The sequence below is a fragment of the Alligator mississippiensis genome, chromosome 3, assembly GCF_030867095.1.
Source record: "Alligator mississippiensis isolate rAllMis1 chromosome 3, rAllMis1, whole genome shotgun sequence".
Taxonomy (NCBI): domain Eukaryota; kingdom Metazoa; phylum Chordata; order Crocodylia; family Alligatoridae; genus Alligator; species Alligator mississippiensis.
Window position 1 is genome coordinate 145,970,730 of NC_081826.1, and position 24,199 is coordinate 145,994,928.

Here is a 24,199-nt window from a genome sequence, read left to right on the forward strand (position 1 = left end):
AGGAGGGTGGGGGACAGAGGCTGCAGAGGAAGATGGGAGGAAAGGGGGACGGGGTGCCCAATGCTGTGGGTGCAGGGTGGGGAACAGGCTGCAGGATGGAGAGATGTGGGGGGGGTAGGGGGGCTGGAAGGGGGACAGGCAGCAGCTGCAGCACTGGCTCCAACCCCAGGTTGGGGTCAATACTGCAGCAGCTTCCTGTCCCCTCTTTCCTCCTTGTGCTTGATTCCAAAATAAGAGGACCTTTTCCTCCCATGTTATATGAGGGGAAAAAGCTTGTCTTGGAATCAAGTAATATGGTATGTGTGTGTACACCCACATGCTACATCAACACATCTGAATGTCAATGCAAACTTCTTCACTTTGTTTAAAAATCAAGCATACTGTACCTGTTTTCATGCGGCTGGAAGAATTTTCAACTTCGGTGAATTTCTCTTTGTAGATGGTTTTGTAACCTCTGATGAAGGACAGATAAGATTTTGGAGTCACAAATGTTTGACGTCTGTATCGTTCAAAGTAGTCAACACATTTTTCAGCTACAATATCTTGAAATGTTCCCATAGTGTTAACCACACTTTGTTTGACTTCATCTGTGCATTCAATTTTGTAGGATTCTAGAAAATGGTGTGCAACTGCTATTAGAGCATCTTTAGGCCAGCGCTGAAACCAGTCCATGGTACATCCTGAAATCAAACCTGGAAACTTTAGTGCACGAGTTCTGAACTTCTCACCAACAGGAGAAAAACAAAGAACCACATGCAAATTGTTGCGAACACGAGTAAGAAAGTAATCATAAAGATTTTCATTGGTTGGAGAAAGTCTTGGGTGTTCTTTCTTCATTGCTGGTATCAGGTCTTGTGTTATTTCATCTATCTCCTCTCGTGTAAAAAGATTAGAAACCTCACCTGAAGCCAAAACATTGTTCATATACTCGAGAAAAGACTCATCTTTGATTTCATTGTCCGTGAATATAAAGGTAACACCCTTTCCTTTCTGTCCAGCAGTGCAGTACAGAGTTTTCAGATCATCCAAAAGGTTATTGGTGCCATATGTTCTAAGAGGGGTAAAGGTTAAGGATGGAGAATGCAAAACGACTAGGTCATTTCATAATATACTAATTTATTGTCTGGCTCAATCCCAAATAACAGAATATAAATATGCAAAAATCTAGAACTCTTGGTTCCAAAATGATACCTTTTATTTGACCAACTGAGAAATTGCAAAAAAAAAAAAAAAAATCTTTTTCTGCAAGCTTTTGGGCTCATGCGGCCTTCATAAGGCCCAAGGAACATTCAAGATGGTAAAAAGTCCCCATATGCAGGAAATAAATATTAGGACTTTCATAGATTCATAGATTGTAGAGTCAGAAGGGACCACAATGGATCATCGTGTCCGACCCCCTGCCCCTGGCAGGAAAGAGGACTGAGGTCAGATGACTTTACCATCTTGAACTTTCCTTGAGCCTGATTAAAGGTGCGTAAGCCCGCAAGCTTGCAGAAAAAGAATTTTTTTTTGGCAATTTTTCAGTTGGTTTATAAAAGGTATCATTTTGGAACCAAGAGTTCTAGATTTTTGCAATTCTTTTTGTCTCAGACCAACACGGCTACCACATACATCCCTGAGAATATAAACATGAAATTCATTTATGCTACCTCCCTTCCCAAACTCAAACCACTGAATTATGTTAGTTTTTTCTAAAGCCACCTTGGATTAATTCAGCATTTACACAAAGTAGGGTAACTACCCTGAAAACAATGGGACTGCACCCTGAAATAAAGTAGTCAGATTAAGACCCTGCTCTGATGAATCACAAGGGCTTGTGTACTTAAAGCTTTGTTAAAAATCAGGGAATTTCTGCAGAGTCATGCTGGCAAATAGGTCCAAATACATCTATCCAGGAAATAAAGGTGCCACTGAGAGCAAGGACTGAGCTGATCCTTAAGAAATACCCGAAGTAGAAATGAATACTAATATTTAAATTCCAATATTTGGCCTAGGAGTTAAGAAAAAGCCCAGGAAATGACGAGTTTGCATACTAACTTAGCTTCCTTGTACTCCAAGGAGAACAGAGAAGCCAGCTCTTTTACACTCTGTTTACATCAAGGGTATAAAAAATAACCCACATTAATTAAAGGGAGGTTTTGCTATTAATTTCAGAGGTGCAGTATCTGATCCACAATAAAAAAAAAAAAATGGTAGATTTTTCCATTATATCTTTAGCCAAATTAATATGAAACAAATATGTTCTTTGTTTCCTTAAGTAACAGTTCATCTTTGAAATTAGCATCCTGTTTCTGACAGGCTGTCCAAAAGCAAAACACAATACTTGAAACACTCAGAAGACCAATCCTCCCCACTTCAAAAAAAAGCCCACTGATTCAATAGTAAATAAATGATAAAGAAAATGTTTTTACATTTTGTTGAAGCTCTCTTACACTGTTAATACTGTCACCATAGAGAAGCTGAAACATTGCAGTAAATTTTGTCAATGCATATTGACTATAATTAATACAGTAAGTTATGTTACATTGATCACAATACTGTATTAATTCAAATCTAAGACAAGCCTTTTTCCCCTAATCAGCATGAGGTGGAGCCCCTCATCTTAGATTAGTGTACAAAGTGGGGTGGGGCAGGTGGCTGCTGCATCCCTGACTCTGGCCCTGATCCTGGGGCAGTGCCACTGTCAAATCCATAGCAGCTGCCTACCTCCCTGCCCCCTCCACTTGCCCTCTGCAGCTTCGGTTCCCCACTTTTCATTGTCAGGTGCAGCTCAGCTCTGGCTTGGGCTGGATTCCCTCCCATCATGGAGCACAGGGAAACTCTGGCCCCTGCCCAGCCAACCAGTAGTGCTAATACTGCTGCATAGTTTGGCAAGGGCTGCACTTCCATATGCTGATCCATGTAGAGAACAGAGTCCGAGCAGTGTCTGACCGTAAGGGCGGGAAGGCAGGGAGAGGTGGAGGCTATGGAGAGCAGGGGGAAGGGGCAGAGACTGGAGAGAGTGCAAGGAAAGGGGTAGAGACCTGGGGGATTGAAGGAGGAAGGGGCAGAGACTGGGGAGCTGGGGGTGGGAGGTCCTAGTGGTGGTGGGGATAGGAAGGCTGTAGGGGGAAGAAGTGGCGAGGCCAGAGGGCTAGGGGGCCATCTGAACCCCCCCAGCCACTGCATTTCCCTGCTGTAGCAATGGGGGAAGGGGATGAATTCAAGTCAACCTTTGATAATTAGATTGTGTACCTGGAATATTATACCTGGATTTTTGATACATTATAATCTGCCTGGCAACTGACTCCCCAGCCCAGCCCCTGGCTTCTTTACTTTTCATTCCATCCAGGAAGAGCACACACCAACTGCTGAAACTTCCTTAGCCTGACAAATGGTTTTTGAACCCGAAAGCTTGCTTAATAACTATTCTTCAGCTATTTGGGTTGGTCTAATAAAAGATATCAAATTCACCCAAGGAACCTTGTCTGCCTATGTCCTTAGACCAACGCGGCTACAACCTAAACCCCTGGAATATTATAACACATTTATAAATTTTCCATATATAGAATCTAATCATTGGGGGGCCATCTTAGATTCAAGTAAAAACAATAGTTACCTTTTCCTGAATGACTGAAATATTTTTTCACTTCACTGGTGTGGATGGAATTTTACAGAAGAGTGAGCCATATTCCGGATTAACATTTATTTCTCTAATCTCTCTGTCCTTTGGTCCACCTCCTGCATATCCATCTTCCCTGTCTTTCTTTACTCCTACTCTAAGAAGTTTGTAGGGGCTTATTATGTCTTTCCCTTGAGTACAGCTCACAGCATCATGTTAGAGGAATCGGTATCTGTTTTTGAAAGATGGACCTCTTGGTAAGCTGAGCTGTCCTGCAGCACCTCTAACTTTTAATGGCTAGTGCAGTGATCAGACAGGAAAACATTCTTGCTTATTTAGTCAAGGAAGAACTGGGTTTGCTATCCTCTTGGTTATGCTTGAACCAGGCAAAGGGAAACATACACTGAGGCTATGTCTATGCAGCCTTCATGGTGAGCCCAGGTGCACCCCCATCCACTCACTCCCAGAAAGTAGGCAGTGTAGATGGCTTATTGCTTCCTAGAGCACATGCCTAAAGCTGCTCCCGTGTTGTGTTAGGCATACTTCTTTGTGCATGCTCAGGAATGTGGTATACTGGGAATGCTGTCTAATTTGGGGGCTTTGGTATGTGCTGAGTGGCTAGGGTGTGACTCTTGGTGGTATTCCTAACCAGTGCTTTTATTGCTCACCCTTTAAATATCACATAGAAAGGGGACCAGTTTAAAGTAAAAGTCACTCCCAACAAAATTAGAAGGATTTTCACATAAATCTTTCCATCTTATTAAGAAGCAGCACAGATGAACCCCTTAGAGAAATGTTTTCTGATCCTTTGTGGCTGGAATGATGGTGGTTTTGAGAAAAGATCCGTAATGTGAAGGAAGGGGAACAAGATTCCCTGCCACTCTCAATCCGCAATAATAAACCAGCAAAAACCACATTAAATTAATTTAAAATGACAATGTTATGATTTCACTAAAGAATGTTTTTAAATACCAAGATTATTGTTTTTCAGCATTACCCAGCAAATAAGATTGCAGTCGTTATATGTCAATGTGAATACTTTAGCTACTATAGAAGCGGTTTCTAGATTTTCTCCCCATATGTTTGCTTGCTGGCAGTAACAGTCCAGTCCATACAATCTTTTTAAAGAAGGGATTTTTTAAAAACTGTATTTCACAGGAGAACCCTGCGGAACTGAATTGCTTAGTGAAAGAAAAAAGGCTTTAGACCAAAGGTTTTTAATTCCATTTCTGAGTATTGTAAAGGCAACAGAACTGCCACCTGTGCCTTTCAGTGTGCAATTTGGCTGAAAAATGTCTATGATTAGGATTGAAATGCTTGAAAAGGCTTGAATTATTTTAAATTAACAGTGACTATTTGGTTTACAGGGAGACTGAGGAACAAATGGATCAGTCAATGTATATGGCATTGTGTTACCTTGTTAGGGTAATTTGAAAGCTTTGATATCCAGCAATATATGATGCTAATCTGGTCAGGCTCTGTTTTCCAGATCCACCCACACCAACCAACAAGGCATTTCCTTGTGGGGTACGGATAATACGGGATATTTTAACCAAGTGGATCATTGCGTCCTGTGTATTAAGGAAAATAGTTAAAATGATACAAAAACAAAATATATATTTTCATTTAACAGACCTTCAGTTACAAACTGTCCTCAGTTAGGTCCTTATCTACATTTACATTCAGGACCTAAGCCAGTGCCCACTGAAATCAATAGAAAAGATCCTCCTGACTTCAAAAGGCAGCAGATTTAGTCCTGAAAGAGCATCCCTACTTCATGTTCCCAAAAAAGGCCTCTCATGCGTTGCTTGTATTCAGAAAAACTAAGGTGACATTTGCTTTTAAGGGTTAAAGAGGAGCAGGAAGAAAACTTATTGAGCCTCTTAAAGACAGGTCTCTTAAGCGAGATACTTTCAATATATACAAACTGAAGTCTGTCAAGGAAAAGAAAAGGAAGAACAGAAAAGAACCAAAGAGAAGAAAAGAAAGTAAGCTCTCCATTTGTATTCCATCCAGATATTGTATTTATATCTTGAATGGTGACAGCACTAAATTAATAAAGCCTGATTTCTCATAACAAATAGATTTTTAAAATTTTGTTCAAAACCTCTTATGTAGCCCAGTCCCTTGAAAGTAGATGAGGCAAAAAACCAGTATTGATCTGAATGTATAATGTCCTGACAACCAGAGGTTTCTGTGAAGTGGGATTAAATGATCTTTTCAGGAGAGTGTAACCTCAAAGGACACAGGGAGAAATTAGCAGGGAAACAACAAGCTTGGGCTTGGGGAATTTTAAAGCAGGGAGAAAGAAAGGATTGGGAACTGGAAAGTGATATAAAAGCTAATGGAAGTAGAAGTCTGTAATATAAATAATATAGGCTGCTTGCAGGTATTAACCGCCCCCTCCAAAATGATGCTTTACTTTAAACCCCATGTGCTCCCACATCGAGACCAGTGCATGCCTAGAAGCAGCATGTTAGTTGGACCCTGCTTGCCCAATGTCTGTATAGGTTGGGTGCCTCAGTGGGGCTCTTTTAGGCACTTTTATCCAACAGCTGATTGACTCAACTTTTAGATAAAAGTGCAAAAAACCCCACTGAAGCACCCAATCTATACAGATGCTGCAGAGCCAGGTCAAAGTAACAATGCTGCTTCTTCCAGTAAAGCACACGCTTTTTGTTTTTGTTTTTTAATGTCTGCAAGCAGTGCTAAGGAATATCCTATGTCCTGTCATGCTTATTTGGAAGAAACCCAGGAGTTTTTCTTAGAAGGTATAATTGACCATTTTCACTTAATCTCAGTGACAATATAAAATCCATGGATCATTAAATAAGGAAAAATCCACAAAGACTGCACATGTATTGGGAAACTATCAATACTGACTAGATAAAGTAAGCACAATCAGAGAAACAAATACCTTGAAAAATACTAAGTCCACCTTTGCACCTCTGATGGTTTCATTGTACTGCAACATGAACATCTGTAATCTTTCAGCCAAGTGATCAAAAGATGGAACAGACTCATAAATTTTAGGAGCTTCTAGCTCTACATCTTCAGGTTCATCTCCAGTGGGTTCTGGAGCATCACGTAAAAAATCTACAAAGTACAGTTCTTTGGGGTTACTTCCTAGTAAGTCTTCACCATGCTCTTCATCAGCAATCTAAAAATATATGTGGTATATTGTTGTCACTAGTGAAATGTTTCTTTTGCTTCCTTCCAAGGGAATACTGAATATTATTTGCCTTACCTTTTTCATCATATCTTCAAACCAGTCTCTGTCATTCTGGCTTGTGAACCTATCTGCAATTACACGTTTGCATTCATGCTGGAAGAGGGCTACCAAAACACTGGTGCTCTGGCAAACTTCAGCTGTGACTGTAAGTATCCCTTGCCAAATACGACTGAGGTCTCGTAAATTAAAGATGTAATGAAATTTAGTGGGAGTTGGTAGCATCTACAAAAGAAAGTCATATGCCATATTTAAGTAGCTGTTTAAGAAACACTGAAATTCTTAATAGTTACCTATGTGTTTTTAAACGAATACTGATTTGTTTAGTCAACTTTAACAAGAAGATTTCATTTAAAGCAGAAACTCATGCTTGATATTATGGAAGCCATTATCCTGTGAAAGCAAAAAATGACTAGGATGCTCATCAGCTTTTAATTATTCATATGTGAGGCTCCAATGTTCCTGAAATCTTCAAAGCCACAGCAATAAGGAATTAAGCGCAGTCAAGACAACTCCATGAACCACAGAACTCAAGGCCTCAGAAAAATGGCAGAAACTCCAATCCCCTCACTGCTTTACTGTCACTTCTTCTTATTCTGTCTCTCTATCTTTTCAGGAATTGTTCTGTTTACAAGCTAGAGGAAATGGGAGGAGGGAAAATGGCAGAAGAAAAGTAAAACAAAGAATCTTTTGAATGATAAACAGATGTAAACATTACAATTTCTTAATGGATAATTCACATACAGGAAAAGGGATGTATTTGTTGACTATGTTGTTCATTATGAATAGGAATTTATCTACAAAGGAAGGGAGAGTGGGAGGGGACACTGCTGAAAGGCAAAAGTCGGTTGAATAGATCAACAGGAATAAAAAAGACAGTTAACACATCGAGAGACACAGGGGTTAAAAGCTGGAGTTAACAGCTAGTCCAGGTAATGGGATAAGAATCCCATAGTCTCTGTTGAGACTCTACTTAATACTATCTATTCTGTGGATAATTTCTTGTATTTAAATTCCTTTCTACTTAAAATCCTTTCTTTCTGCAAGTCCATGCATAGCATCTGATGAAACAGGTTGTTGCCTACAAAAGCTCGTGACTCTCTGAAACACCTAGTCTCTGTGGGGCTACCCTGCCCTTTCTTTTGCCTGAATTAGACTAACATGATTAACCATCTCTGCTCATGGTCATATAGACTATGGACAGATATTCAAAAAGCCTGAGCCTGAACTGATTCAATCTTTGCAGGTTAGTCTAACCTGGCAAAGCTGAATCAATTTGTAACTACACAGACATCCCAGAAATGTATGCACATGCCTGTAGTGGCTCAGGCTAGAAGCCAGGCGGCGTGAGAGCAGTCTTTCCTTTCCTTTCACAGTGCTGTACTAAGGGGGGCATTGCCAGGCCCGGGCAGGATGCTCCGATTAGGGAGGGATCCCCCTCTTCTGACCAGCCCAGCAGGGAATTGATAACACAGTGTAAATCATCCCTAACTCAGTGTTTATCACCCCATTAAGAAAACAACACAGTGACATTACCCGCTGTCTGTTGATTCTGCCTTTGTCCCATCTGCCACAGCATGGACCATAGCCAGCATGTTGTCTGCTAGATAATGCTGAGATGTGTCTGTGTAAGGCAGAGGGGACGGCGGAATCCCTGCTTAGCAGGGAGGGGTAAGCAGTCTGCTTTAACTTAAACCAGCATGGGTTCTGGGATAGACATTGCATAAACTGGTTTGACCCAAATAAGCTAAGTCTGATATACTGCATTTCAACTACGTTTATCTCAAACCAGTTTCAGCCATTTTGAAACTGGTTTATGTGGACTGAACATCTGTTCTGTGACAGGTTTAAACCAGTTTCTGATCACTTAAACCAGTTTATGTGTAATGTCTGTCCCATGCCACAGAGTCATTGTATCACAGGGTTGGAAGTAACATCAGGGGTCATCTGGTCCAACTCCCTATATGAATGCAGGAACGCTGTTCCTAAACCACCCCTGTCCACTACTTATCCAGCCTCCTCTTGAACGTATCTAGTGAAGGAGATCCCATAATTTCCATGGGCAGCCTCTTTTTTTATTGTCTTGGCAATAAGGAAGTTTGTTTAGAAACTACTCTGTTGCAACTTAAACCCATTACTTCATGTCCTGCCCTCTGTGGTAGGAGAGAACAGTTGTTCTCCCTCTTCTTTACGGCAGTCTTTCAAATATTTGAAAACTGCTATCATGTCCCCCCCTAACCTCCTTTTCTCCAAGCTAAAAATACCCAGCTATGCAGAGGCAGAGAAGGGATTTAAGTTTATCCTATGTGTTTGTAGTGCCTCATGCCAAGGAGCTGCACTGGGGTGTTTTCCATGTGCTACCACAATATAAATATTAAATACTATCCCTACCATCACTCCAGGAAAATCATTGTTACAACACATTTTTCAATAGATAATACAGTCATAGGATTCTGATTAACAACACAGTGGAAATTATACACATATTCTACTATAACAAAAAGGCCTAATTCGTCTTTGTATTTCAGGTCGCAGGAATAGACTTGTTAAAAATAGTCATATCTTTTACCTTTATTTTAGTTGCTTGCCAGACTTTTCGAGTTGTAGGTACTAATGCTGATGCTAGTTTACATATCCCTTCAGGGAAACCTCTGTTTACGCAGAAATAGCCTTCAGCTACTGTTCGAAATATTTTGTCAATAGACGCATTGGAGGGCAATGTGCAGTTATAAACAGTAAACTGGCGTTTCAGGCGCTGTGGAATATCATTCCGACCTCCTCCAGGGTGAATCATGGCAGCTACAAACTGGATATCAACTATATTAGTGAATTCTCCTGGCTTTTCTAAATTGTAGAAACCTTTTTGCTCCATCAATTGCCTTACAATTTCATTGGTGATCTATTAGCCAAAACAGAAACAGGAATTTCAGATATTATTTCATTAAGTTTTTACAGTTTGTCTGAATACATATATCCAATGTAATAAAAGATCGGGTGAAAAACAAAAAAACACAGTATTGTGCAGTGAGTAGTGCTTTTTACAATATATCTGAAAGAGCAGAGGTATAGCCATTCTTGTACCTCGTCTAAGTGGGAACCCAGGGCTGGTGTCCCAGTCGCCAACTACTCCTTATGCTACTACAAGAGAACAAAAAAGGAAAGGAGTGGAATTCTGTTTCCCTCTATGCACCTAAATGTCAGTTTTCCAGCTGCATACCAGCGTGCTTTTGGTTCTGCCTCTAGACTGTTGCATTTTATAGCCTGTAGGTACGTGTTCAGGGAGATCCTTTTGCCACAGGGTGAAATTGAATGTGAAACTGTGTAAAAGTCAAAACCTGTAGTTACATGGCTGCAGATGTGCCAGTTAGGTGCATAAAGTGAAAAAGACTTCTTGTTAACTAGTACCTAATGTCCTTCTAGGCCAGTGGTTCCCAACCTAAAAATCTAATATAAATGTATTATGAATATTAGAAATACATGATGTATAATGAATATAATCAATGTGCTTTATAATTATACTATTAATTAATAATTAATTGAATATATAATTATATTATATTCACCATACTACCAGGTGGAACTGCGTTGTGTGCCTTCTGCAGAGCCAGGCTGGGAAGCAGCTATGGCAGGAGTGTGTGCTCTTGCCACAGACCTTCCCAGTCCAACCCAGCACAGTATCTCACAGAAACAGAGGCATGTAGGGCAGCTGGAACTGTCCTGAGCACCTCTGCTTTCAGGAGGTACCTAGGATTCAAAATGAGAAGCGGCTGCAGCAGAAATGTGCACCTACCTGCAGTTCCTTCTAGTTCAACTCTGCATTATGCAGCAAACATTATGCAGCATTATGCAGACAGGTATGCCCTTCTGCTGCAGCTGCTTCTCAGTTTCATTCTGATGTGCCTCCTGAAAACAGAGGCATATAGGACAATTTCAGCCTGTGGCTGTGTTGGCAGCCTGGCATCCTGGCAGATTCTTGCAGAACCCTGGGATGCCACAGTAACCCCAACTGAGAACCACTGCTTGTATTTTAGTCATGGCCAAGTTTTGGACAAACAGTTAGCATTCCACAAAATGAAAGGATGTAGGGCAATTTAGGAAAACTTAGCATTTGAAATTAAGCATGGTCAGATGCCAACAAATACATGAGAAGGAGATGGGCTCAGAATCAGCTTTGCACTGAGTGCTGAGCCTGGACCATGTTTAATGACATGATGATCAGGAATGAAAAGGAATGAAAGAGACCGGCTTTGGACAGGTCTTAAATGCATGAGTAGGAGTGATTAGTTTAGTGGTAAGTATGGTATCTACTTATCCAAGGGATAAATACAAGAAATTAAAGCCAGGCTTTCAAAGAGGGCAGGCGCATAAAATATTTATTAATTACATTACATTAATTTATTTAATTAATTCATTTTTAACATTCACATAAATATCTAAGCACTTTGGATCAACTGTCTAACCAGTCTGGGATTTCAGTTAATGATAACTTTTTTTTAAGGTCTGGATAAATTAGGAAGGAAAGATGGTTAGTATGCTCCCCAAATTCTCCTGCTTCTTTTCTTAAGTTGTCTAGATAAGCATAGTTATGTTAGTAGAAAACAGCAATTCTTGCTTGACATATCAGTGCCTTAAGCACAGTTGGTTATAACTGCTACAAATGCAGATTATAACTGAGACTGACAGTCTAGAAGTCTTTCATGTTGTTTCCAGATAGCTTGATGTTTATTCTGACCATTTTGTTCTGAAAATTTCCAATTAATTAGAAAAAAAAAGTGGCTTGTGGATATTTACCTAGCAGGTCTTCATAGGTGTGCCTATGCTATGATGTTTTTTCTAAGGTTTCCCCAATGGTGGGAGCCTTAGTATCAAGGGTTTTTTTTTACATGTGCTCCAAGCTGGGGTGCTTTAAAAAGAGCGGCTCCAAGAGCCACTCTAATTAAAGTGCCTGCAGTGTCTAATGTATCAGCATCCCTGCACTTCAGAATGGCAGCAAATATGCGTTAGTTAAATCACCCCTGTTGCCATTTTGAAGCACAGGGATATTGATACATGAGATGCGGAGGCTGGCTGGAGTGCTCTAATCAGCATGCTCCAGCAGACTCGATTAACCTCATCTGCTCTGACATCCTATAATTACAGTGCATTGGAGCAGCCTCCCTGCACGTGTACAGGCACCCAACAATGCTCCAGATGTGCCAGTGCTTCAAGTATTATATTGCTAAACACTGCCCAAACTGGTCCATAGGACACGGTACTTAGGACACTAGTTGCCTATGGTGTCTTATCTAGATCAGTACTCCCATCATTGCTGCTAAGCATAAGAAATTTTAGAGAGCAAGCTCCTGTATTACCATAGCTAATGTATGTTACAAAGACATGCTTTAACAAGTACAATTTTTTAGTTCTCCTGAAAACACATGTATAGTCTTACAAATGCAATCCCTGATTCGAGAAACAGGCTTTCACATTAGTTTCCACTGAAAATTCAGTTGCTAACATTTTTTTACCTGATCACCCCATTCATTAATCACAGGCATGTTGATGTCATCAATAAAAACAGTCATTTTCTTCCCAGATGGAGGACCATAGGTGGTTCCCATTCTTTTATCTATGTAACTTTCTATACTTCTTTGGAACATACTTGGTAAAGTTGCAGAAGAAAAGTTTAAACACTTGGTCAGATGAACTTCAGGATTATATTTGCTGGTATAACCCTGTAAAGATAAATATTCTTAATGCAATTTGTAAGTACAATTCATAAGCAACCAATTTCCAGGGATTGAAATCTAGAATACACTTCCCGATGCTCTACAGACCTCTGTGCCAAAAGTGGTTTGCACCCCTTATGGCTACAGTTATTATAGGCACTGCAGCAAGACACTGTAGGCTAGCTAAACAGTGCTGCTGATGAGCTTCACTTTTGGGAAGTCCGCAGCCACAATACTTGAGACAATCCTGGAAAATAGGGGAGAGTGGCTGCTTTAGCAGTACGCACACATGGTCACATACAGTCAATGAGAGATGCTGCTGTTCAGTTTGTGTGTAAAATCAGACACAACACACCCACAGTTAGAAGTCACCAACCACTTAGCAACTTGTAAGAATCTTGTCCCTGGCAGACATTACACTTAAGATGTGACCAATCAGTTTAACTGTGTCTTAAGTGGTAACCTGACCACGTGTTCAAGCAATTAATCACTGAATAAGCCTCAAAGTTACTACACAAAATATTTGTAATAAGGTTCTGGTTGGTTCCCATTGTGCCTTAAACTGAACAAGTGACTAACATCAATCAGTCGATCAGAGCTCCCAGCTGTGGTAGCACATTGGTATCCTTTGCTCCAGTGTGCTTGCAAGGCTGGGAGCGCTAGTCAGCTGACTGGTACACCTTTAAGGCTCCAGACCATTCCTGAGGCTGGGAGCACCAGGCACCTGGCTTTCTACTTGCCTGTTCAGCCTGGGATCATGATCTCAGGCTTCCCCTGCACTGGAAATTGGGTGCAATTGGGAAATGATTCCCAGTCCCACAATCACACTTCCTGCTATGCAGAAGTGGTATTGTGGATTGTGTTGGAATTGTGGATCAGATTCCATTGTGCCTTTAACTAATCATCTGTCCGTGGCTTCAGTTTATAATATCAACAGATATTTAAAACAACATTAAGAGCCTTCAACTTGAATTTTGAAAAAAAATCAATATCTTTTTATAATATTAAAATATATAGACTTTCAATATCCGGGGCACTGTCCCCCACGCTGTCACACCAATGTTACATCTGTGTAAATTAGTTTTTCTACTCTTAGCACAGTAATACTGCCAGTAGCAATTGCTGTAGTAAAGGTCATAAAACAATCTTCATTTTAAACCTGTTAGTATATTTTTACACACCTGTAACTTTCCCAAGCTCCAAATTAACATCTGAAATTTTCCATTTTTAAAAGTTGGGATTACGTTGTTGCTGTTTGAATGAATGACAGCAGTTAGATGGAATTAGAAATTCCTGACCAGAAGAAGTTCTTTTGTGTACAGTCCAGGTCATAAGTGGAATAATACGTTAGAGGAGGAGGAAGAGAAAAAGATCGCACATTTGGAGAGATAGTTTGCTTAATTACTAAATGAGAAAGAATGGTGTTAGTACTTTTTAAAATTATGCCTCCCTCTGTGAGAGCAATATTCTTTTCTGTTTAGATACAGGGTAACTCACTCCTGGGAATAACGTCTAAGTATTTTTAGAGACAGGAGTGGCAATAGAAGGCAGGGAATTACTGGTGTCTGGCTAAATTCCAGTATGTAAAATATTAGGACCACTAACTATACCACACCCTTTCATGTTGCTAAAATAGCTTCCCCAGATAGTGCCAGGAACAGAAGTTGATGTTACACTAGCACGCAGGCTGGCACAAACAGTTCTGCTAAGAAAAGAGCATTCATTGCTCTTAGCATCAGTATAGTGCACTGCAAGATGGGTTTAATATACATATTCCAGGAAAAGCAAAATAGATGCAGACTTTTTTTTAAAGGTCTTCTTTTAGATTTTGGTCAGATAGAAACTAGAGAAACTGAAGCTGCTGACTAGTTTCATTTGGGACTTAGTTTTTTTTTGTTTTGACTTTGGCTTCCTATGTAGTTAATTATCAAATGTTGCACGTGTACAATAAGACAAATTGGGGGCATTTTAAAAGTGGGGGGACAAACACTTTTATAGTAGCCCTTATAAAGAAAAGAACAAAATGCCATTTCCTACGTGGGAATGATGAGGGCATATAATTAATATTACACTTGGTCTTGGAAAACTGTCTCAAAAAAGTTATCATAGAAGCATAGAATCATAGAAAATTAGGGTTGGAAGGGACCTCAGATCTAGTCCAACCCGTTGCTTAAAGCAGGATCATCCCCAACTAGATCGTCCCAGCCAAGGCTTTGTCTAGCCAGGTCTTAAAAACTTCCAAGGATGGGGATCCCACCATCTTTCTAGTTGCCACCACCTGTTCTAGTGCTTTACTACCCTTCTTATGTGCTTTGCTACAATCCTAAGGAGTGTCTACACATGCAACTAATGCAAAGCAATAAACTCTGGAACTTATTGCTCCTGTCTGCACCATTTGAATGTGGGCCCAGGACCACAGCATGTTGAGCCGGGTTGGAACAACCCTAAGTGGCAGGGGGTCCCAAGGGTCAGTCTGCCAGGCTGAGGCTGCTCCCCCCCAGCTTAACGTGCTGTGGAGAGGCTGGCTGGGACACAAGGGTGCTCCAGTGTAGGGCTAGCCAGCAAGCAGCCCCTGCACTGAAGCACCCTCATGCCCCAGCCAGCTGGGGCAGTGTCTACATGCAAGCTGCTGTGGAGTAAAGAACTCCACAGCAGGATAGTATGGGAGACCCTTGCCATTCACGGGGGATCCTTTCTGGAGATCCCCACAAATGGTGAAATCCGCAAATACTGATGGGGCTCCCTGTCAGACCCCGCGAGAAGCTGGAAGTGTGGGGCTCTCCTGCAGCACCTGGGGACCAACCGCAGCTTCTTCCAGGGGAGAAGATGCTGCCACTGCCTCCCTCCCTGTCCATGGCGTTCGCTTTTCACCTGCCCGGCTCTGCCCTCCCGCTCCGCCTGCCCGGCTCTGCTCTCTGCTCTGCTCTCCCCGGCTGTGCCCTCCCCCGCCCAACACAGCACTCTGTGCCTGCTTACGCAGAGGCAGGAGCTCAGTGCAGCACCAGAGGGAGCTGCAGCAGTGCTCGTTCCGACCCACCCAGTTGGCATGGCGCATCACGAATATTTGAATCCGTGAACAGCAGATTCGCAAATAGCGAGGGTTTCCTGTACTTGTATTTACAAGTTCGATCCTGCTGCAGAGTTAATTAGTTTACTCCACTCTAATAGGGGCATATGTGTAGATGCACAATATTTACTGTGCAGCTAATTAGTTGACTGTGCAGTAAACATCTTGTGCAGATGCACCCCTAGTGTGCTTTACTCCTCTCCTAATGAGGATAATATCTCTATTATCTCTATTTTCCTTTGGCTTTGAAGAAAGTCTTTGCAATACAGATGAACAAATTTTATGAAGAGGGGTCAAAAGGGTTAGGGGAACAGGAAATCCTCTTATCATAGGCACTGTTAGCAAGTTCTCAAATCTGACTTCTCATGAAAAATCAGAAAAGAGAGCCTAGGGAAGGTGACTTCCTTAATACCTAATACATCATGGCGAGCAAAATGTCAGGAGGTACCACAGTAGATACTTAGAAACTACAATTTGTATGTATATGTTGGGTAAAATGTCTCAGTGGGAACAGTGTCCAACCATGTACCTTAATCATAACTGTTTTTGCTGTTCCCTGCTCCCCAATTAGCAGAACAGCTTTTTCTTGCTTCATAATAGTGTCCATTAGAAAATCCGTTCGAATATTATCAACGTTTGGCACCAGAATGGAAGTGTATTCTGGCACTGAATTGCTAGGGTATATATATTCCGGTACCTGAAATAGAAATAATGCATACAGTTAATTAGAAATTTTATATGGATCAGAAGAGCACTGTTCGTGATCACAAAATCACATGTATATTATCTATTTGATAAGGTTGACCCTGCTTTCCCATCAGTACAAAACTAGTAGAGTATTGTCACGCCCCCATTTCTCCTTACAAAGATTTCTGGGGGCCTTATTTGATTAGGCAGTTCTCAACAAACACTAGAGTAAAACTAACTTTTTTTTGTTTTATCCCCCCCAAACTATTGCATTGTTGGTTCCTGATCTCTACTGAAAATATCTTCAAAGGAAAAAAAAATCTTCAAAAAAGAGACTTACGGTAATTTATTAAGCATAATTTCCCAAATTGCGTTATAGGCTTTAATTAGTAAAATGTGTTTTTCTTGTCAAATACATGCATTAGCTGTAATTATAAGAAAGAAGTAGTACTTTATTTCATACAAACCCTCTTTGACCAGTGTTCCCACTGACCACAATCACTAATACCAAATTCAAACATGGTTTCTTCTCCATTCACAGCTGGAAGTTCTAGCACTGCAGAATGACTCCTTAAGAACAGCTCCATTTTCACTCTGTCATCCAGTTCCAGTAGAGCTCCAACTGACCACATTATAGCAAAAACAAACAAGCGAGCTATATGCTCCTGACTGGGCTGCTTCTCATCTTGGTCTGCCAATAGACCCTGTAAAGCAGACACAAAGTGTGACTACTACTCTCTTTGAACATTATCTACACACAAATAAAAAAATGACTGACAGAAAACCTAATATCATCTCTACCTGTAAGAGGTCAATCGCTTGCTTGATGTACATGCATTCTAAAATTGGCATTTTTGGTGTCACAGCAGTGAAAACAAAATCAATCAAATCCTGGGAAATGAAAATATTACATTAATCAGAGTTTATTAAAACCTTTTTAAAAATCCTGTAAATCAATATCATGATTTATATGGCTCTATTCTGTGCCTTAAACATGTTTATCTTTGTTTTTCCTGTAGTATGAATATTCAAATTTAGAACATGAAAATTCATTATTAGTAAACATCTCCAATAATAGTCAGTGAGATTTATATCATAACATCTACATAAATTTATTCAAAAAGAGTAATTCAGAGAGTGCTCTTGACCTACACTGGAGATCAGCCCTTTGTGTTTTACACTCTGGAAATTTTTCTTTATTGTTGCCACTTGTTCATGGGAAGACAGAAGCTAACAACTGCCTTTATGATTCATATATAGTGTAAGTCTTTATCAGTATCTATTTTTATCTAATTTAATCAATTTGCATTTAGAAGGCCTCCATCTCTGTTTCATTCAGCTTTCTTGATTTCCTTCAAAGCCCTGATTGAAGTCTAAGAAGGCTGGAGTCTTATCAACTCTATCAGTTACAGGAGACTGTATACATGGGAGATCCGAATGTAAAATTTGCTACTAAGATTGCAAATGTGTGAGGAAAGATTTAGGGTGCTAAATTGCTCTGCTGGGTCACCTGATTAAATAAACATCCAGTGGAAAGTTAATCTTACTTTACCCAAAAAGAGAATTTTGTGAGTTCAATCTTTTGAATAAGTATTCTGCTTTTGCATTTCATGTCTTATGTTGCTGTTCTTTTTTAGTGAACAAGTGCTCCAATTCCACCCTATTTGTCATGTTCAATAGTAGGTGAAGCCATTTCCTCATAACAAGATGCTGTGAGATCTTTTAATATTAAAAGTGCTTTATAAACTAAAAATATTCCTATTATTTATGTTCTTTTGAGATAACATTAGCTTAATGGGAAATGCTGCAATTTTCCATTTGGTGGCACTATTATATTATGACAATGCAAACTGACAGGAATCGTGAGTCAAACAAAGTAGTATGGGAGCATTCATATATAGAACTCGACTGTGATTGTGAACTGGCCTTGAGATTTCATTCATATCATTTTTTATTTTTTGCTGATTTTCAGTACCATGTAACCAAGACAGAGGGGATGGATTGAACCCTTCCTACACACACCATTAACTGACAAAGACTTTTAATGCCTTTGACTTTTCCCCATACCAGCAATTGTAAGCTGCATGCTAAAACCATTGTCTAAGAATGACTTGATACCTTACAACTCTGGTGCAGTTACTATGCGCAGGCTCTTATCATTCTTCCTATCAGAGCATACCCTGGGCTAATGTAGGCTGCATGACTAACTGCATGTCTTAGAATGGATTAACATACACCAACTATATACTCATGTAGCTACCATGTGTGGGATCTTGTATTATCTTACAACTCTACAAATAAATAGCCGTGATTTTTAACATTTTCTAATGTTTCCAATCAAGTTTTAAATTTGGTTTGTTAACACAGAAATTCATATTCCTTGTAAACAGATTACTATTACTGCAACTGATATCACAGGTCATGTCTACATGTGCGATTAATGCGCTGGAATAAACCCCGGAGCTTACTGCCCTGGAGTATTTTGCTCCCAGGTGAGTAGTTTGAATATGTGCCTGGGAGTAAAACCTCTGGAGCATATTGATCCGGAGTTTATTCACTGCACCATGTAGAGTCTGGTCCGAGCAGCCCGGGCTGCCAGGGGACCCAGTGGTCAGCCTACTAGCCCAGGGCTGCTCAGGCTGGGCTCCACATTCTGGGGAGAGGCTAGCTGGGGCAAAAAGGTGCTTCAGCATGGGGACTGCCTGCAGTCTAGCCCTGCACTGAATCACCCTTGTGCCCCAGCCTGTCCCATCATTGTGAGTTGCAGCACACGAAACAATGCTGCCACAGGGTAGTACTTGGGTTTAGCAGAACTACCCTACGGCAGTGTTTATTAGTCTACTGCAGGGGCGGGCAATTATTTCAGGTGGAGGGCTGCTTACCGACTTTTGGCACGTTGTCAAGGGCCGCATGGGTATCCCTGCCCCTTGACAGGTACCCCGCCCCCTAGTCACCAACTTGGGACCGGAAGTCCTGCTCCTGATACCCATAATAATATATTTTAATTTAATTAAAAAATATATTTTTGTCCTGATTTCTGTGTGTTTGTGGTGTATATGCAGAAGTGATTGCATATGGGGCTTTGTGGGGATGTCTGGATGTGTGTGTGGGTATGGATGTGGGTATGGGAGCCAAGTAGTGCAGAGTGGCTGGCAGGCAAGTAGGAAAGTGGGGAAAGTGACAGGAGACGGGTAGTGGAAGTGAGGAGGAACATGGGACCTGCACCAATGTCCCGGGGCCAGCACTGGCAGGGCCCAGAGCAGGGCGGTAGGAGCAGTGTGTGGGCTGGCAGGGGTCTTTGGAGCCAGGCTGGGCTGCACCAGCAGGGAGAGGGGGAAGCTGACCCAGCTCCATAGAGCCCCTGCTGGCCGGGACCCCGCACTCCCACTGCCCTGCTCTGGGCCCTGCCGATGTAGGCCCCGGGACACCAGTGCAGGCCCCGTGCTCCTTCATGGCTGCCGCTGGCTCCCACGCACCCACTCACTCCCAGTCCCCATGCCCCAACTCCACAGCACAGGCCGAGAGCAGTGCGCAGCCCCTACCCCAAATGCCCCATACTTGTCTGCATGGAACAAACTGGTGCTCAGTATGGAGGAAAAGTGTCCCCACCTTCCCATGGCCACTGCTTCCTGCTGCAGCCGCTCGCAGCCCATGCAGGGCTGTCCTGCCTCTCTGCCACATCACCAGAGAGCAGGCACAGGCAGCCCCACGTGGACTCCAAGCAGTTGCAGCATGGGGCACTGGCCACAGGGAGGGGAAGCCGCTTTTCCCCTGCACTGAGCACCAGTTAATTCCCTGCCACCGGTGTTAGCCTGGGCACCGCACCAACTCTGGGCTTGCCCGTCAGGGCTGAGCCACCGGCAGCAGCAGCTGGGCAGAAGCTGCTGCTCGGTGTGGAGGAAAGCACCCCCCACCCTCCCCCCACTCGCCGCTGCCGGACACTGTTTGCTGCAGCTGCCCACCTGGAGCCTGTGCTGTGCTAGGCTGTGGTGTGACTGCTTCACTGCCACCTCTGTGCTGCCCTATGGCTGCTCCACATGGCCACTGCTGCTGTACTGGGCAGCACAGAGGCAGAGGTCAGGCAGCCACACCGCAGTCTAGCATGGTACGAACTCCAGGTGGGCAGCCGCAGCAAACACTGCATGGTGGCGAGTGGGGAGGAGCCGCTTTTCTCCACAGCGAGCAGCAGTTTCTGGGGAATGAACTGGTACTCAGCACGTGGGGAAAGCAGCTGCTCCCCCTCCCTGTGGCTGGTGTCCCGTGCTGCAGCTGCTCAGAGCCCGCACGGGGCTGCCTGTGCCTGCTCTCTGTTGCCAATGCTGCTCCGCGGGGCGGTGTTGATGCAGTGCATAGGCACAGGCCACACGGGGGGGGTGCTTTCCCCTCGTGCTGAGCACCAGCTCGTTCCCCATCGCCGCTGCTCAGTCCAGACAGGCGAGTGCAGGGTGTGTCGGGTTGGGGCTGCATGCTGCTCCCTGCCTGTACCAAGGGGCTGGGAGGGGGCATTAGGAGTGAGCAGGCACATGGGAGCCAGCGTCCAGCGGGGAGTGCGGGGCCCGCGCCAGTGTCCTGGGGCCAGCATCGGTGGGGCCCAAAACAGGATGGCAGATGCACGGGGTCTATGGAGCTGAGTCAGCCTGGCTCCACAGACCCCTGCCAGCCCACACCCTGTGCTCCTACTACTCTGCTCTGGGCCCCACCGGCACTGGCCCCAGGAAACCGGCACAGGCCCCGTGCTCCCACACACCACTTGCTTCCACTCCCCCCACCCCCACTTTGCCGCCCACCCACCCGCTGGCTCCCAGCTGCATGGTTGTACAGTGCAGCTCAGGAGGACCTAGCCTGCCTCTGAGGACTGGGGTCCTCCTCTATCTCCCCCTCCACTTCTTACCTGAATTTCCCATGCCAGTGCAGCCACAAACAACCCCAGGTTCCCAGGTCAGAAGCCCCTGCTAGGCTGGGGCTTCCAGCTGGGGAGGCAGGGCTGGGCGGGCCCTGCTGTTGCAGGAGCCTGCTGGGGCTTCCCCTGGGTCCTACTGTCCCTGGCTCCTGTCATCTTCGACAGGAGCCAGGGGCAGATAAATTTTAAATTTCTAAATTTTTCTAATTTAATTTTCTAAATTTTTTAGGGGCTCCGCGGATGCAGCCCGTGGGTTGTATTTTGCCCACCCCTGGTCTACTGAGACCTAATAGGGCCACACGTGTAGATGGTTACATTTTACTGCACAGCTAATTGATCAGTTTGGGGACAAAATCGCCTACAGCCAGTCTGGGGACAAATTAAATTAAATTTGGATTGCTTCTATCTGTAGAATTATCTACCTTCTTCCTGGATATATCAACTACTTGTAAGCTGTTTATTTGTTTTCATTAATATCAGGACTAACATTATTAATCTTGTATTTGGAACTTTTGAAATTTGAATAGTGCATGCAGTGCAATTTATTTTATGAAGTTTTCATGAACAGCTTACTAATCAGACTACTTATATACTGGAAAAAAGTATGAAGACCAAAATTATCCATCCATCCATCCATCCATCCATCCATCGATCCATCCATCCATCCATCGATAGATAGATAGATAGACAGACAGATAGATAGATATCTCTATCTATCTATATCTATACAGATCTATATTTTCTATATAGATCTATATAGCTATACCTATATAGATCTAGATATATGGAGTCTGTGTTATTCCCATCTGTAAAATCCACATTATCATCTACATAATTTGAAAAGAAAAGATAGTTAATTAAAAATAAAAGGAGAACTGACAGCATGACAGCTTTCATTTACATTCTGACAGCTCCATATACAACCTGCAGCCAGAACAAACTTTATATTCATTACCTTTTCATCTCTCAGTCTAATAAAACAGACATTTTTAGGGTCTTTATTGTTGTGGCTTTAGGCTTGGATATTTTAAATGTTACTGTTTTGTTTTCAAAGTTATAGCATAAAATATAAAATAAGACCATGGAAAAGAAGCAGTATACTGATCCAAATATACATAGTTTTAGAAGCATGTTTTAAAATGCATTATAGGAATTCCTCCCTTGTTGCTGCAGTCAATATTATTACATCTTATTATTACTTTTTTTAGGAAATAGAATACAATGAATGTCATGCTAGAACTGGTTTCAGTGTAAATGTGAACTAAGATGAAATCTATCTGTGAGATATTTGTTAACCGTCTAGCTATTATAACAGTATATTAATAATTGTTTTTGTCATTTTTATTATATATATATATATATATATCTGAAAAGAACAGTAAGAAGGAAAAATACCTCACTTCCAAAATATAAACAAAATGAAAAGGCACTATATTACACAATCTGGAATAAATAACAACTAGCATTGGCAAAGAGATTCTTATTTGGGCAGGACTTTAGCAAGCAAGGTTAAATTGGTATATTGTTTAGGGAGTTTTTGTTTTACATTTTAGTTAACATTCTACCTGCTTTTATAAATTATTTAGTATTTTTTTGTATAAGCCACCCAGGGCCTTTGTTGGGAAGGATGGCATATACATCTGATAAATAAATATAGAACAAGACTGAAAAGGAATAGAAAGATGAACATTTTCAGTTGTGCTCTATCTGTTAGCAAATATATTTCTGTCATCAAAATATATTAGAACAATACTACAAGACAACATGAATTCTCTCTATAGACTTCTGGAATTGAACCTGATGTATTTTAGGGATTTATTAAGCAGATACCAAGATTCTCAAGCATAGGGGTCTTATCTGCATGGCCCTTCAGAATATGAACTTTTTAAATTCACAGATTATAAAGTCAGAAGGGACCGCTGTGATCATCTAGTCTGACCTACTGTATAATAAAAGCCAAAGCATTTCTCAGAATTAATTCCTGTTTGAACTATAGCAAATCTTGAAAAAATTAATGGAGCAGATACATCCCTATGGTAATTAAGTTACTGACACTGTGATGGGATGAAGCTGGTCTGATGTTTATTTATTTAATCATAAGACAAACAAAAAAAGCCAACACAGAAATCCTAATGACTATTAAAATTGTAGCAATAAGACCAAACGTTAGTTAATTCTGCCAGCCTACAACATAAAATAAGCATGCAAGAGTTAACACTTTTCCTCCACTAACCACTAGATTAAAAAGGGAAACCAGAAGGAAAAATCCTCCTAGCACGCAAATGGATCTGGAGTCATGCATGCTACATTCACTCCTGTAATATGACCTTCCTCTGTCCACCTCCTGCTTTGTTGAAATTTGGGGGCGGGGGAGAGGAGGAGAGGGGGGGGAACAATGCTGACTATCAAGAAATACCACTAAAAGCATTTTAAAATTAATTTTTCACTGTACAAAGGTTGACCTGAATACCTGAAATACACTATTGAAACAATTCCATAGGACATCAGAGTGTGTAACAGGCAAGGTTTGGAGCCAAGCCTTCAAGATAGGCCTCCAATCTAGCACTGAAGAACTCATGAAGACCATCCCATTACGAGACACTGTCGCAGGAGAAGCATTGTCAATGTTGTGAGGTTCAAAAACAATCTTGCAGTTTGAGGACATTGGAATCCGATCTCCATTAGCTAGAGTAAGGGTTTTATTATCATCCAGAACAGAGTTCAGATTTTCAATCCATATTGCATCCACTGGGCCATCCAAAACTATCCATATATGTTCTCCCTACAGCATATTTATAAACATAAATATACAAGCTTAAGTACAATGATTAAAAATATAATTTGGCTGCACACCTAAAAGAAGGCATTACTATATATAAGCATTGACTTGTAAATTGTCTAGTTGGTGCTAACTGCTTCCTGTTGTTCAAAATATTTCTATTTTTTTCATAATTTATCCAGTTACTTAAAGTCTTATACCAGGATTCAAATGGTCTCAATGAGCGTT

At 41.8% G+C, this 24,199-nt stretch overlaps 1 protein-coding gene across 1 annotated transcript in view; it reads right to left on the reverse strand.

The window, feature by feature from the left end:
* The window catches only part of LOC102562817 (dynein axonemal heavy chain 5), a 257,486-nt gene that overhangs the window by 101,479 nt on the left and 131,808 nt on the right, over positions 1-24,199 (reverse strand). Inside the window, exons 45-54 of the mRNA XM_059723533.1 lie at positions 23,663-23,974; positions 17,094-17,183; positions 16,760-16,996; positions 16,135-16,302; positions 12,338-12,544; positions 9,400-9,729; positions 6,849-7,055; positions 6,519-6,761; positions 5,018-5,172; positions 387-1,051 (exon numbers count right to left, since the gene is read on the reverse strand). Coding sequence (XP_059579516.1) covers positions 387-1,051; positions 5,018-5,172; positions 6,519-6,761; positions 6,849-7,055; positions 9,400-9,729; positions 12,338-12,544; positions 16,135-16,302; positions 16,760-16,996; positions 17,094-17,183; positions 23,663-23,974 — 2,614 coding nt within the window. The remainder of the gene's footprint in view (positions 1-386; positions 1,052-5,017; positions 5,173-6,518; positions 6,762-6,848; positions 7,056-9,399; positions 9,730-12,337; positions 12,545-16,134; positions 16,303-16,759; positions 16,997-17,093; positions 17,184-23,662; positions 23,975-24,199) is intronic.